The sequence below is a fragment of the Zerene cesonia genome, unplaced genomic scaffold (genome assembly GCF_012273895.1).
Source record: "Zerene cesonia ecotype Mississippi unplaced genomic scaffold, Zerene_cesonia_1.1 Zces_u004, whole genome shotgun sequence".
Lineage (NCBI taxonomy): Eukaryota > Metazoa > Arthropoda > Insecta > Lepidoptera > Pieridae > Zerene > Zerene cesonia.
Genome location: NW_024045134.1, coordinates 2,500,765 through 2,516,601, shown reverse-complemented (window position 1 = coordinate 2,516,601; position 15,837 = coordinate 2,500,765). Strand labels below are relative to the sequence as shown.

The 15,837-nt window shown below is 34.3% G+C and overlaps 1 protein-coding gene across 1 annotated transcript in view; it reads left to right on the top strand.

The window, feature by feature from the left end:
• The first annotated feature begins 775 nt into the window (after positions 1–775).
• The window catches only part of LOC119838674 (calcitonin gene-related peptide type 1 receptor-like), a 19,457-nt gene continuing 4,395 nt past the window's right edge, over positions 776–15,837 (top strand). The window contains exons 1-3 of the mRNA XM_038364743.1: positions 776–997; positions 15,245–15,370; positions 15,560–15,670. Coding sequence (XP_038220671.1) covers positions 15,295–15,370; positions 15,560–15,670 — 187 coding nt within the window. The 5' untranslated portion in view covers positions 776–997; positions 15,245–15,294. The remainder of the gene's footprint in view (positions 998–15,244; positions 15,371–15,559; positions 15,671–15,837) is intronic.

Sequence of the window (15,837 nt, the reverse complement as noted above, 5' to 3'; positions counted from 1 at the left end):
ATCAACCGACGTCTGAAAAGGAGGAAGCTCTCAAAATGACTGTATTTTTTAAGATTCTTACCTAAGAATTTTCAACCGGGTGAACTTAATTTGATGAAATGGGTTCTAGTTTTGACAATTTGAGGACGGTCGGTCACATTTCTGTTTTAATAATTATTTAGTATTGAATACCGATGGACCCTACAAAAAATTAAAATGTCGCATAAACATTCGCCTAGTAAGCGTTCACTGCCGCCCTTGTAGAGAAAGGGATAAGAAAAGGATAGACGACTGGAAAGAAGGAATGGACAGAAAAGAGTACATACTCATGCTATGTTTTCACGGAATTCTGTGGGGGTGTGGTAACATGATTAAATATTTGTTACTATTATTTCTTCCTATTCAAAAGTATCATTAGGTATTTATAAAAGGGCTATAAAAAATGGAGATTTATAAATAAATCGTCATTTTACCATTATTCTAAGTTAAATGTTCATTATTAAATACAATAGCGTTCAGTAAAAGTAAATTCAATATCAACATTACGACTAAATTAATCCTACCGAGAAACTGACCGAATCTTGTCCCTTTCGAGTGAAATAACATTTCATATTTGAATAAAAGAATATGCTTCTAATCTTCTATTCAATTATCATAAAGGGGTTTGCGTCATCTTCAGTATACTTCAAAAGGCAACCTCAAGGAAAATATTCAAAAATAGCAATTTCCTTAACAATGTAACATTTTTCTATTATTTCTTATTATACGTTAGGTTAGGCGTCAGTATGTGCTGAGCGGTCGTAGAGAACGGATGCCAGTTTTGTTTGCTGAAGTGTTTGCGGAAAATATAGTTTCAAAATAAGTTTGTGCTTCAATTTTAGATTGTGTTTATTTATATCAAATAAATGCCAGGTTGTTTGGATCACGTGTTAATTTAAAATAGGTTTTTAATTTTGGACACGTTGTGTTTGTGAAGTGGTTTTTTAATGCGACTATAAAATTTGCGGTTTGGAATTTGGTTTGTATTTTCTCTTCATTTAATATTTATTATGTTTGTCTTTATTCAAATAGATGATAATATTTCAATAGTAATTTGTCTTAAATTAATGCCTAGCAAAACTTAACTACTATTTATTAGATATTCCTTTTTATTTCATCACATTTTATAGTAGCAATTAGCGCGAAAAAGTGTCTGCATTATTATTAAGCATCGGATATACATAAAATTTCATGCTACATTTCAAAGAGAACTAGACAGTCATATCAATTTTATATGAAGAATAAAAGAATGCGATGATAATTAATAGAAAGAAAAACAATTTCAGCCTAATAAAGATATGTTAGCCATGCGCCTTTTTGTGGTGAGTGATTTTTTTATGTCACAGCGGGCACCTGAGCTGGTGGTTCGCCTGATGGTAAGCGATCACCACCGCCCATGAACACTGCCAGATGTTATGCCTCAGCAATTGTATTGCCCGCATTTAAGAGGTAAAGGGTATGGAAATTATTGACTAAAGGAATGGACTGGGAAGAGCCTGGGAAGACAGGGGAAAAGGAAACGGGCCTCCAGTCCGCCAACTCACCGAACGAAACACAACAGCAAGCTACTATTTTACGCCGGTCTTCTGTGGGGGTGTGGTACTTCCCTGTTGCGAGTTGGCACAATTCGTGCCGAAGCGTGCTCGACTCTCACATCCTTCCTACTAATATTATAAATGCGAAAGTTTGTAAGAATGTGTGTGTTCTCTTTCACGGAAAAACTAATGAATCGATTGCAATGAAATTTGGTACGTAGACAGCTGAACAACTGGAATAACATATAGGCAACTTTTTATCCCGATATTCCTACGGGATACGGACTTAGCGGGTGAAACCGCGGGGCGCAGCTAGTTATAAATGGTTTCTTGTTATGTGTATGTATAACATTATTAATTTACTACGAATAAATTCATATTCTATTATATTCTACTCTATTCTTTTCTATTTTTCTAGTCGCAAAGCCTTTAGTTTGAGAGCTGATACGTTCCTCTTTGTTAATGTTTAGGTACAGTATATGTATGAAATATCTATACCTATATCTGAAATATATCTATTGTGGCAAGTCGCCCTTAATTGATTGAAAGCATTTTGTATCAAATTACCGATAAAAATCCGCCTATACGGAGAAATTGATTCATGTATGTATTTATAATTAACTCTTATTTACCTCCAACATCGACTACAATATCGGAATCATGGTTATTTTATCGGCATCTGTCGAGCTGTTTCAGTGTTATTTATTATTTTATATGGTATTACTTTGTTGAGCAACATTGTAACAAACCTTATTTAAATGTTGTCGTTTCTTGAAACATAGAATTGGGATCTCCGCAACACGCAGTGTTGCCAGCAACAGAAACATGTTGATTTCTTTGCTAAACAAATGTTCATGATAAACACGGAGTTCAGAAACGTTCAATCCGTATTAATGTTATCTCACATTACAGTCTGTATACTTATTTATTTAGAATTTTCAACGAACAACGGATTTACAAAACTTTAAAGATTCAAATGTATTTTATAGTTACTGTCACACCTGCTTACATTTACAATTCTTATAGTTTCTACTTATAATTCAAATACAAGATTTTCCTTCTCAATATTACTTGCAGTAAAAAATAATGCGACTAATAAGTTATCAGGTAAAAAATATAAAAAATAGAATCGAATTGACTCCTTTTAATTTAAAACTCTAGTACATAAAAACATTTGAAACGTTAAAGTTAACGTACTATCAACCCGATGATTAAATTATCGATATTTGGAAGCCTAATGCGATAAAGCATCGATATATCGATACATATTCCGTTTCTTGAGTGCTGAGACGCAATTTAATTCGTTTATTGGGACCGTGAGTGACAAATTGAGTCAGACCTCGCAGAGACAATTTGTAAAAAGCTGCTCAGTTAAAGAAGTCCTACGAATAATTTTATTACAAGGATTTTATATATTTTAAGATCTCTCTGTCTATATCACTGTCGATTAATCTATGTACCAGTTTTTGAAACGCTTTTAATAGCTTTATTTGTATGTTTGTATGTAGCCGATTCCTTTAGACTCGGTTTTGATCTACTTGACATGGATTCAATGCTAACTTTGTACACTTATCAAGGCTAAATGACGATATAATAATTTCATGAGTTTATCTTATTAGCCTTATTAGGATCGCCAGAATTAAATTATATCCCTTAGAATACTCTGTATGAGACAAGTGAGAAAATTTTACTGATTCTTTTATTGAAGCAGGTTTTTTTATTATAATGAAACTTTTTATTTATTTTATTTGTCATAAGTATCAGTAAGACAAACGAATATATTTATGAAGTGTATTAGAAAACGGTTTCTAATGGATTTAGCATTTAGACTTAGCGCTATATTTTACGAGTATGTAAGTCTATACGTTCGCCCTGGGTCCACCCGTGTTACAGCATAAAACTACTTAAAAATATAAGATGTAATTCAGTAACGTGAATTTTCTGCTGCGTTTCAGCAGAATTTTCAGTATTTGTTCAGCAGTCACAAAGAAAACTCACAAAAATTACGCCCCTTACTTCCTATCCCACTTCCTTCCTACTAATCCTACTTCCTACTAATATTATAAATGCGAAAGTTTGTAAGTATGTGTCTGTTTGTTGCCATTTCACGCAAAGACTACTGAACCGATTGCAATGAAATTTGATACGTAGACAGCTGGACAACTGGAATGACACATAGGCAACTTTTTATCCCGATATTCCTTCGGAGACTTACGGGGTGAAACCGCGGGGCGCAGCTAGTAATACATATTATGAACTTGAAAGTGTGAGTGTTTGTTTGTCCTTCAAGACACAACGGAGCGAATTTATGACATATTTTTATTGCCTGGATATAATAAGGAGGTTAGAGAGCGATATAGGCTACTTTAGCCGGGGCTAATCATTTGTTTTTATGGGAATTTCCCATCCTACGACAGCAAAGCCACCTTATCTGACATAATTCCTAGATCATTGCTTTACGTTTCCTGCTGCTAGATTATAGACCGAGATTTGAAATATAACCAATGAAAACATGTTTACATAGTATTTATAGTATTTAGAGTCTGAAATTCCAAAATATAATTATATATAACTAAGAAGGTAAAATCCACATATAAATTAATATTGTGATCGTGAAAACGATTACAAAAAACAATGGTCAACTATTTTTATGGCATCGACAATAATATCGTCATTAGAGACCTCGTATTTATGACGTGCCTAAAATTTTTATGAGTCTCCGTCAAGACGTTGGACTTTCTTAACTAGCTGACACCCGCGACCTCTGCCGCGTTTTATCAGAAGTTATTAGTGACAACCCTAATTACGAAAATCGATTTCGACCGACCCTCATTTCATTAGACTATATAAATAAAAATTAATTGCCAAATGTGTTGCTAAGCGAAAAATTCGTGAAAACTTGAACTAACTTAGCTATTTTTTTAATATGCTAGCGAGGTTCTTATCTATTACTAATATTAAAGCTGAAGGGGTTTGTTTGTTTGTTTGCACGCATTAATCTCAGGAACTGCTGGTCCGATTTGAAAAATTCTTTCAGTGTTAGATAGCCTATTTATTGAGGAAGGCTATAGACTAGATATGTACCACGAGCGAAGCAGGGGCGGATCCCTAGTAGAGAATAAATCAACACGGTTGAAGCCTGGGCGAACTGCTAGTAAAAATCAAAATTATCTTTAGTTACTGTGTATCATTTTGACAATATGTCTGTAAATCCTCAATAAAAACCTCAAATTTGACATATTAAACACACATATATATTCCATAGTTTTATAAAGATCTAATCGATAATATTCAAACACACAAATAAAAACATAAGTACTATACATAACTTTTATAGAATCGATTTTAACGCATAAACACAACACGAACAGGTTCAAGATCCACTAAATCAAACTAATTATAAACAGCTAGCCAGTAACCAAACCCATTTTTTCGATAGAACAAATAAAGTATAGGAATAATGTACCTTCTTATTGTCAAATAATTTCAATATCCATTACAGGGTCTTCTCTATAAATATTACTAAATGCGCCGTGCGGTTTCATACGCAGATGAATCCACGGGCAATAAGCAAACATTCATAAACTATCCTATTCTACTAAGCTTACTAATGTTATAAATACGAAATTTTGTAAGGAAGTATATATGTTTGTTACTCATTCACACAAAAACTATTGAATCGATTGCAGTGAAATTTTATCCCGATATTCCTACGGGCTACGGGCTTACAGGAGTGAAACAGCTAGTATTGTAAATGCGAAAGTTTGTGAGAATGGATGTATGTGTATGTGTATGTATGTTTGTTACTCTTTCACGCAAAAACTATTGAACCGATTGCAGTAAAATTTGGTACGTAGATGGCTGGATAACTGGATTAACACATAGGCATCTTTTTAACCCGATATTCCTGCGGGATAGAGACTTACGCGGGTGAAACCGCGGGGCGCAGCTAGTATCATATACCTAATCAATTCAGCAGTTTTTACGTTTAAGACCTTAAAACATCCATCCATCCATACTTACAAATCTTCGCATTTTAAATATTAATAGAATTTTCTACAAAAGGGTCTCCGATACCACCGAAGGGGAGTTAATAACAATAATAAATACTTTATTTAAGAGTAACAAGGACTTTAAAACGGAAGGAATTAACTTCAAATAAAAAATAAGGAATCACATCTATCGCTTGTAAATCCACGGAGATAATGAGTACATAGCAGCCAATAAATACAGTCGACTTGAAAGCATCTTCGTTCACCAGCGAAAGAGACATTATTCACGCCAAGACTATTAAATTCAACGAAATGGTCGTCTAAGGGCCATAGTTATTGAAATTTAGATCTAATGGTAGCTCTTTGTTATCACCGTACCTAATAAGATTATCAACGCCGGCTCATTTTAAACTGTACAACCAACTGAGGTTGTGTTAGTCATGATAATGTGGAGTAAAAACAATTTAACTAAATGATTATTCCTACTCAAACTTACATATTCTAATTTTCTATTACTCAATCACATTTTAGTTTATCAATCAAATGGCTGCGCTCTGAGGTTTCACCCGCGTAAGTCCGATTTGTCCAGTTGTCTACGTACCAAGTTTCATTGCAATCGCTTCAGTAGTTTTTGTGGGAAAGAGTAACAAACGCACATACACATACATCCATTCTCACTAACTTTCGCATTTATAATACTAGCTGCGCCCGCGGTTAGGCCCGCGTAAGTCCGTATCCCGTAGGAATATCGGGATAAAAAGTTGCCTATATGTTATTCCAGTTGACCAGCTATCTACGTACCGAATTTCATTGCAACCGGTTCAGTAGTTTTTGCGTGAAAGAGCAACAAACACACACGCATAGTTACAAGCTTTCGCATTTATTATATTAGTAGGATTACTTAATATCTTCATTCATCATATTAAACAATTCTGACAGATATGAAGCTGTTTTCGCGTGAAAGTAATAAAGCACATTGATTAGAAAATGCCTAGTAAATGCCATCCTGAGACGAGATTTGCCATTTGATTATTGATGACTGTTGCTATGGAGACGCACGCCTGTTACTCTGTTCTAGACATGACGCATAAATAGTTTCTGCTTTTATCGGATGACCGTCAATCCATCCATACAAACTTTCGCGTTTGTAAGATTAACAGGTATAACTAATGTTGGCAACATCGTAATAGACTACAACTGGCAGCGTAGCTGCCAACGTGAATTTAAAAAGAAATAAAGAGGCGTCGAAAAACAAATGAAATGAAATGGCATTGGATGAGGTGGTTGGGGATTGTAAAAAGGATTGGTGAAGTGCTACATAAATTAGTAATGTATAGTTTAATAGAGATTATAAAATAAAATATAAAATATATGTAATGCGAGCAATGTGTTTAAAACGTTAGAAATAAATATGATTTGAATGTACTAATATTTTGTATTACTTTAGGTAATTTGCTTACACTAAGGTGACTGCCCGCAGCTCCGTCTGTATAGTCAAAGGAAAACAGACAGTCCAGGGTTTTCCTCGCATATTTGTCGGTCCCGCGGAATTTCCGAGATAAAAAGATAGAAAGAACATAGGATAGCTATGTCCTTTCTCCGGTCTATAACTGTATCAGCAAATTTCATTCAGATCGGTTCAATCGTTTTGGCGTATAGAGGAGACAGATAGAATTTATTTCATATTTATAAATTTTAATATTAGAAGAGATAATATAAAAAAATTATAATAAAAAGTATTTTAGTTCACGATTTACGTACGTAAATTATAATTGTTTAAAACAAAAACTGTTTTTTAATTATTCTATCGTCATTTTCATAGTAAACCGTTTTTTTATATATTTTGAATTATTTGCTGCCATGAAGTCTGAATAATATGTGTTTTTAAATATAACGATTTCGTCTCGATAAGTATGTTTTTATAATAATACTGTTTCAAAAATGGGATCCGTCTGCCACCTGGCCGTAACCCATGAACGGTGATGGTTAGACAGTTAATATTGTCAGAGACGAAGCATCTCTGTTGACGCTGTAACAAAAAATGGTAAATAATCGAGGTTAAGCAGCGGTTGGCCGGTCAGAAATTGGATGGGTAACCAATTTTCTTGCAGTTGCTAAGGAGCTAGGGAGCTTATTTGTACGGAAAGCTGGGTGTTGCGGGTGTCTCTCTCGCACTCGCATATGACATATATAAACAGACTTCAATAAGCTTTTTAAACTAATAAATAATTACGCTTTATACCAGTGAAGGAATTTTTAAAATCGGGCGATTTGTTTCGGAGCTTATATAATACAAACGAGATACTTTCCCTCATTAATTTGTATATAAAGATAGCGCTTCTAATATAATTCTCATTGGTTGAATAAATACTCAAACTTATAAAATAGACATACCTATTCTAAACAAAAATTCACAGAAATAAAATGAAATGAGAAAACTAAGATCAAAAGAAGCACGACTTGCACATTCTATAATTATCTTTATAAATATAAAACCGCCTTAAAAATTTCAGAACTAAACAAATGAGACTACACGGCAGGCACCAGCTTTTAAATAAAATCCGAATCATACAAATCTTTTCACCCAATAAAAAGTTATGACAATAAGCACAAAAAATACAGTCGCTTATATGACTTCCTCCTTTTTTTAGTCGGTTGAAAATAGAACAAATGCAATTTCGAGAAGAAAGTATTTTTGTACTAACTAGCTATTAACAAATGTCACTTCTCACATTACATACATGAAATATGATGTATTGTTCTTATTTTATTAGATAAATAAATATATTGGAAGCAAAACTTTCCTCAGTTGGTCTAACCAAAAAAGGTTCGGTTTATTCACAGCTCATGATGCAGAAACGTAAGCCGTAAAACCATCAGTTCACAAGTTGAAATAAAAATAAATTCACAGAATTTATTGCTGACAGTTCCGCTGCTATCTTTCAGTAAATAGGCATTGCGTATGAATAGTAAATCTATTCGCGAGCATCAGGCTATAAAGCTGTTTGTAATAACAGGGACACCTGGGAACCATCACATAGTCCACTTGCTTGATGGATGACATATGCTGCGGGTTTTGACTGGCTAGCTGGTTGATTCTTTAGGACAACTTTCAATGATCCTGTAGTGAAGTCGCTTAGGTACAAATTGGGCCAGCTCGCACAGGGGAAGGTACCACTACCCACAGAAGAGCGGTGTCAATAAGTAGCATGCGAGTGTTACTATTTACGGTGAGAAAGGTTCCCTCCCCCTCCCTTCCTTTTCTTATTATCATCTGTAGTCCTTTCTCTATCCCTTTCAAAAAAGTATAGCATCGTATTAAAACCTCTGCAATTTTGTATGATCAGTGATGGTTGCTTACCATCAGGCCACCTACCAGCTCAGTAGCCAGCAATTCACAAAAAAGTCTGAAACACCCAGATTTACTTATGTACATAGAAAATTACACTGAATGTATAAAAATACATTAACAATATTTATATTACTTTGCTATATTAGTGGCTAAAATATTGAAGAATATACGAATCCACGAAATATGTTATTTGAGACTCTGTTTCCAATAAACATAAAAAGTGTTCTGAATATCTGGTAATCATTTAAAACTTCATCATCATCATCATCAGCCCATATATGTTCCCACTGCTGGGACTCAGGCCTCCTATGAGGGTTCAGGCCATAATCCACCACGCTGGCCAAGTGCGGGTTGGCAGATGTCACATGCCGTCGAACTTTTAATTCTTGGACATGCCGGTTTCCTCACGATGTTTTCCTTCACCGTTGAAGCAGTGGTGATGTTATCTACATGCGCAGATAAATTGAAAAATCAATTTATTTCCTGCGCGCTCGCCCGGTCTCGAACCCCGACTTATCGATTTTGAAGTCCGAGGTCCTTACCACTGAGCCACCACTGCTTAAAACTTATCTATACTTATAAGAAATATTATGATAAATAAATAGTGCAAAAATTACAATTCTGATTATATATTTATAAGTAAATTGAACTCCAAAACAATTAATACATTCCGAGTTGTGATTTTAAAATCAAATCGTCGTACTTTCATTGAACAATTAATCTTATATAACACAAGATACAAAAACATTGGTCACCCATCCAATTTCTGACCGTGCCAATCGTTGCTTAACCTATTACTATTTTTTGTTACAGCGGCAACAGAAACACATAATCTCTGAAACTTTGAACTGTCTTACTTCATGGTTTATGAAATACACTCTGGTGACGTCACAAAACTCGTAAAAGCAAATCATAATCATAGTTCGCAGTAATTTAGCGAGAAACTGTTTTCTCCAGGCCTCTCGGTAATGATTAGATTCATAATTATATAAAAAACTGATATCCTGTACATTCATATTATCCTATTAATATTATAAATGCGAAAGTTTGTATGGATGTTTGTTACTCTTTCACGCAAAAACTACTGAACCGATTGCAATGAAATTTGGTAAGCAGATAGCTGGACAACTGGAATAACATATAGGCAACTTTTTATCCCGATATTCCTACGGGATACGGACTTACGCGGGTGAAACCGCGGGGCGCAGTTAGTATATATTATAAAGCATTTCAATGCTATAAAACTAAAAATTACAAAAAATCCTGTACATTCATTATTCTATTTTCATTCAATCTGGCTAAAACAAAACTTGTTTAAGGAAAACAGAAGGAAAACTTCCGTCTATCGATGGAAATAAACCAACATCCAGATGTCACTAATAAGTTTAGGTTGTGAAGAAAAACAATAATATTTTTTTTTTGTTATGTCTTCATGAATTTTCTGTAAGTGCAAGCTGGTCCAAATCGTGCTGAATCGTACTTGAGTGTGGGAAAACAAATATTTACAATTCACTAAAAATGTTTCGAATATCTTAACTGGACATTTACCTGTAGTCCACTAACTGTTCGCCTTGCTTCGCTCGTGGTACACTTATAACCTATATCACTCAGTGAAGTTGCAGCATTCTTATGGTGAAAGAATTTTTGAAATCGCTTCAGTGGTTTTTGTGTGAAGAGGTTATATACTTAAGAGCTTTTGCCCGCGGCTTCGCTCGCGTTAAATTCAGAGTAGTTTAGTTGATATAAACCTTCTTCTTGAATCACTCTATCTATTAAACAAAAACACATCGAAATCTGTTGCGTTGGTTTTAAGATAATACAGCATAAATACATAGGGATAGACGCGGGAAGCTTTGCTTTATATTATGTAGTGATAAATAAACTAATATGTTTTATGTACTGAGGTATTTTCTGAATCTCACTTTATGACCTGAAGGTGTCTTTAGCGATAAAACAGCTTTCAACCGTGTTTATGGCAAAGTAGATTCTTTATATCTGAGACATTAACTCTGAATATCTATTAAGATGTTTACGACATTTTCTTTGTTATGAGATATAATGTTTTAAATTATGAATTATTCACAACTTTGCTGCGTTGTTTGTTAGGTTCTTTGTTTTTTCAAATATAAATGTGCTAATTGAAGCTGTAGAGTTTGTTTGTTTGTACGCGCTAATGCTTGGAAATGCTGGACCGATTTCTTTTCTCACCGTTGAATTAGTATGTGGTCCATGAGTGCTATAGGCATATATATACCACGGGAGAGCCGGGGTAGACTGCTAGTTGTTTGATACAATCTATAGGATTCGTAAATTTAAACTATTTTCTGAACTTGATATCACAGTATTCAGAATTATTATCAATGAATTACCTACACATATGTTAAATACAATATCTAAATCATATCCAAACTCACACATGAAAAACCCTATACTGATATTATGTATTTAAATACTTTATAATATTAAAATGCGGCTAACAAACATACAACGGTTTTATATTAACTGGTATAAATCTACATATACAAAACTCAAAGGTGACGGATTGACTGATTGACATAGTGATCTATCAACGCACAGCCCTAGCCACAGGACGGATCGGGCTGAAATTTGGCATGCAGGTAGATATAATGACGAAGGCATCCGCTTAGAATTTTGAAAAATACCCCCAAGGGGATAAAATAGGGGGTGAAAGGTACTATGAAAATTTATTAGGATGACGTAGACAAACGCTAAGAATTTTGACAAATTTCACCCCCAAGGGGATAAAATAGAGGATAAAGATACCATGAAAATTAGGACAGGATTAGGACCGCGGGGGAAAGCTGCGGGTAACAGCTAGTAAAATATATATTAATCTCTACATCTAAATGCAGACTTCAATAGGCTTAAACTCGTACTCAATTTAAAGTCACTGGCCATTACTTAAAAACGGCCGAAGCAAAATGCTTTCGTCTTACAAAGCTATAAGCAAATCTAATTTAGTTCAGCGATAAAATCATGAATACCATACCATAGCAAGGTGAGTTCAATGAATACAACTTTATTGCGTTATTTCCTCGGTATAATGTACCCATTTCATTATTTACACTTAGCGAACGTATTTTATTAAGAGTTCCGCGTAAAGGTCATTGCGGCAAAACTTTTGATGTCTTCGCTATGCATGTGGTGCTGTTAATTTTGGGACTGTTAGAAAGAAAGGATTCTTCCTTTAAGAAAAGAAAGAAAGAAAGAAAGAAAATATTTGTTATAACTTTATATTGTACAACTACTGTACAGATGATACTGTCTTATCAGTTTAACCGCCTCCTTGATCTATTGTAGAAGTTAGAATGCAATCCTAAGGTACATTATTAAATTAAGCTAATATAAATATTTTCTTATGTTCGCTTATACCCGAGTAGATATATATATATATATATATATATATATATATATACATTTATACATATATTTATTTAGTATATTAATTATACATTTAGACATTAAATACTTAACTATATTTAACGTTAATATAATGAATATAAAAAAAAAATCTTTTTCTAATTTTATTTTATTATTTTTAATTATACATCTAAATATTTAATTAACTGTGCACGTGACACTTGTGGCAGAGTAGAGGTCAGTTTAAATATAAATCCATCGAAAATAAATTCATTTCATATGTTAACATACCTCAATACCCAATGGAAGTTTAATTGGTTTGTTAGTTCAAATTAGGTTAATAGGTGTCAGGAGTAGGTGCAGAAAATAGATTTTATGTCATAAAGGGGTGAAGTTCGAGGTATAATGAGTTTGTGATGCTGTAGGGGATAACCTGTCGATCTACTGAACCGATATGAACAATTCTTTTGCGAATAAAAAGCCACGGTGTCAAACAACATAAAAAATAGACTATAACCCGCCGCGTCCCTCGCGTGGTACCCGTATAGTAAATATCCTATGTTAATCCAGACTATAATCTATCCCTGTAACAAATTTCATATAGATACAATAAGCAGTTTTGCGTGAAAGAGTAACAAACATCCATCCATACTTACAAACTTTCGCGTTTATAATATTAGTAGGATAAAAACAGGCACTATTTAGGCGTTATAATGTAATCCGAACAGAGCCACAGGCATGCGTCTCCATAACACAGTCATCAATAATTAAACGAAAAATTTTCTCATCCACATGAGGAATGTCACTGGCATTTGCTAATTAATGTGCTTTATCGCTTTTTTATTTCCTTCGCGATGTTACGAAGGTATTACGACTGAGATGTGTTTATAACGTCATAACACGATGTTTACAGCTGCAGTTGATAAAATGCTTTTTGTATGACTTGTTTTTGGGACGCAATTTCGCTCATCTACTAAAAGAATATTCCCATGGTAATGAGATGTTTAAACGCAGTAAAATGTAACCTATGTCAATCTCTAGCCTCCTAACTATCTCCAGACACAAATCTATACTAATATTATAAAGCTGAAGAGTTTGGTTGTTTCGCACTAATCTCAGGAACTACTGGTCCGATTTGAAAAATTCTTTCAGTGTTAGATAGTCCATTTATTGCGGAAGGCTAGGCTATATATTTTCCTCGGAGGAAGCCGGAGCGGACCGCTAGTATCATATAGAATCGCTCCATTCCAACGTGAAAGAAAGGCAAACAAACTAGCATTTATTATTACTCATTACTATACTCGCTTTGAGAAAGGATATAATTAACATTTATAATTTTAGTATTTAATGAGTAATAAATTAAACACGAAGTTTATCAGAGTCATAAATATACACAAAATGTCAAATACAACATTTGGAAAAATTCCAACGAAAATGTAAATAAACTATCGTTTCTTTTTTATGGCATACCTATGCTAGTTTATTTAAAAAAAAAATGTCTGTTTTAATTGATTACGGACAGCTTCTCAATAATTTTTCTCATTTCTAGGGTTTCGTCACTAAAGGGTATATCGGGACCCTACATCTAAGACTGTCTGTCACCAGGCTGTATATCATATACAGTAGTATGTTACATCACCTATATATGTTAAGCAATGTGTAAAGATTGGAACGGTCATAAACTGGGTGGAACTTATTTGCAGTTATCCTTTTAATTATTTGTACGGAACTCTTTTTGCTGCTAGTTTTACTCGCGCTTAACCGGTTTTTCATTTTTCAAATAAAGAGAAAGTATTGCACTAAAAAATCCTTAAATAATTTTGTACGTGTATAGTAATTATACCTATTTTTACAAGGTCATTGCGATAAATTCTTCTAATATTATAAATGCGAAAGTTTGTGAGTATCTATCTATGTGTATATTTGTTACTCTTTCACGCAAAAACTACTGAATCGATTGCAATCAAATTTGATATGTAGATATCTGTCCAACTGTATAATACGTAGGCAACTTTTTAATCCCTATATTCCTACGGGATTTGTATGTTCCTTTGCTTTTCCCTACCCTCTAAAAATTAGCAACGATTCACGTTCATGGGCGGTCGTCATCGCTTATTATCATGCGAACCACATCTGCTGGTTATAAAATAAAAATATATATACACCTATAACTATGCAACGCATGGCTTCATTCGGTTTATATCTATAGATATGTGTACGTACCTTCTGAAAAAGGTTAATGTGACCCAAACAGTCAATTTACCTGCCGAGAGAATCAAATAACGTTAGATTACTGCTTCCGAAGCGTGATTTACGATATCCCGCATATCCGACCTGGGCTATTAATGCAAGTTACATTACTATAGCTTAGGAACTGTTCTTCCTTGCTCATAGAGCTCGATGTTTATATTAATCATATCTAGGCTGATACTTTGTGCCCTGTCCGTTTGTGGGATGTGATGGGGTGAAAAAGGAGGAGGTTTCGACGTTTTGACGGACTTCTTTGTGTTTGTCATCTCAGAACTTTGAGTGAACCGATTTTGACGTATCTTTTTCTATTTAAAAGCCCGTGGTACATATATAGCCTTCCTCAATAAATGGACTATCTAACACTGAAAGGATTTTTCAAATCGGACCAGTAGTTCCTGAGATTAGTGCGTTCAAACAAACAAACTCTACAGCTTATAAAATTGGTATAGATTTAATTGTACTAATAGTATTCACACGATAGTTGTACGAACGTATGTTTGTTACTCTTTCACACAAAAATACCTTTTGGGATCTATTTGAATTATTATTTTGGTACACACATAGATAATTATTAATTTGGTACACACATAGATAATAGTCCGGATTAGCACATAGGCACATTTTAGCTCGGTACCATACTCGCGAATGAAGCCGCAAGTAACTGCTAGTTTAAAATATTATGTATATACAACTGCTCATAGAAGAAATATTCGCAGGTGCAATGGCAAATTCAGTAAGATGAAGTAGCTCTGAGGACGAAGGCACCATGGATGACCCGGAGAGGATCGCGCGGGAGCAGCTTGCTTGCGACCTTGCCAATAACCTCACCGTACCACCGCCAGGTAACGACTGTATAAAATTTTTGTATTTTTAAACCGACTTAACAAAATGAGGAATTTCACAATTCGATTGTATTTTTTGTTTGTTACCTCATAAACTTTCACTGGGTGATCTGATTTTGATAATTCTTTTCCTCGCGGTCCCATTAAAATTTCATTACCTATTAGATACAAAATCAATTTTATTTTCAGGTCTCTACTGTGAAGGTACATTCGACACTTGGCTGTGTTGGCCGCACACGCCCGCCAACACCACTGCGTACGCGCATTGCCCACTATTCGTGCCCGGATTCAGTACTGAATGTAGGTAACCTTTCCAGGGTTAAGGGTTACTTAAAGGTGAAACTGGACTAGGTCTTTGCTGCCCGTCTCTCCCCAGGTTCTTCGTGAACCGTGATATACCTAGTCTTGCCATAAATATTGTAATAAAGAAAAAAGAAAATTGTTAACTGCAAATAACATTTATTACT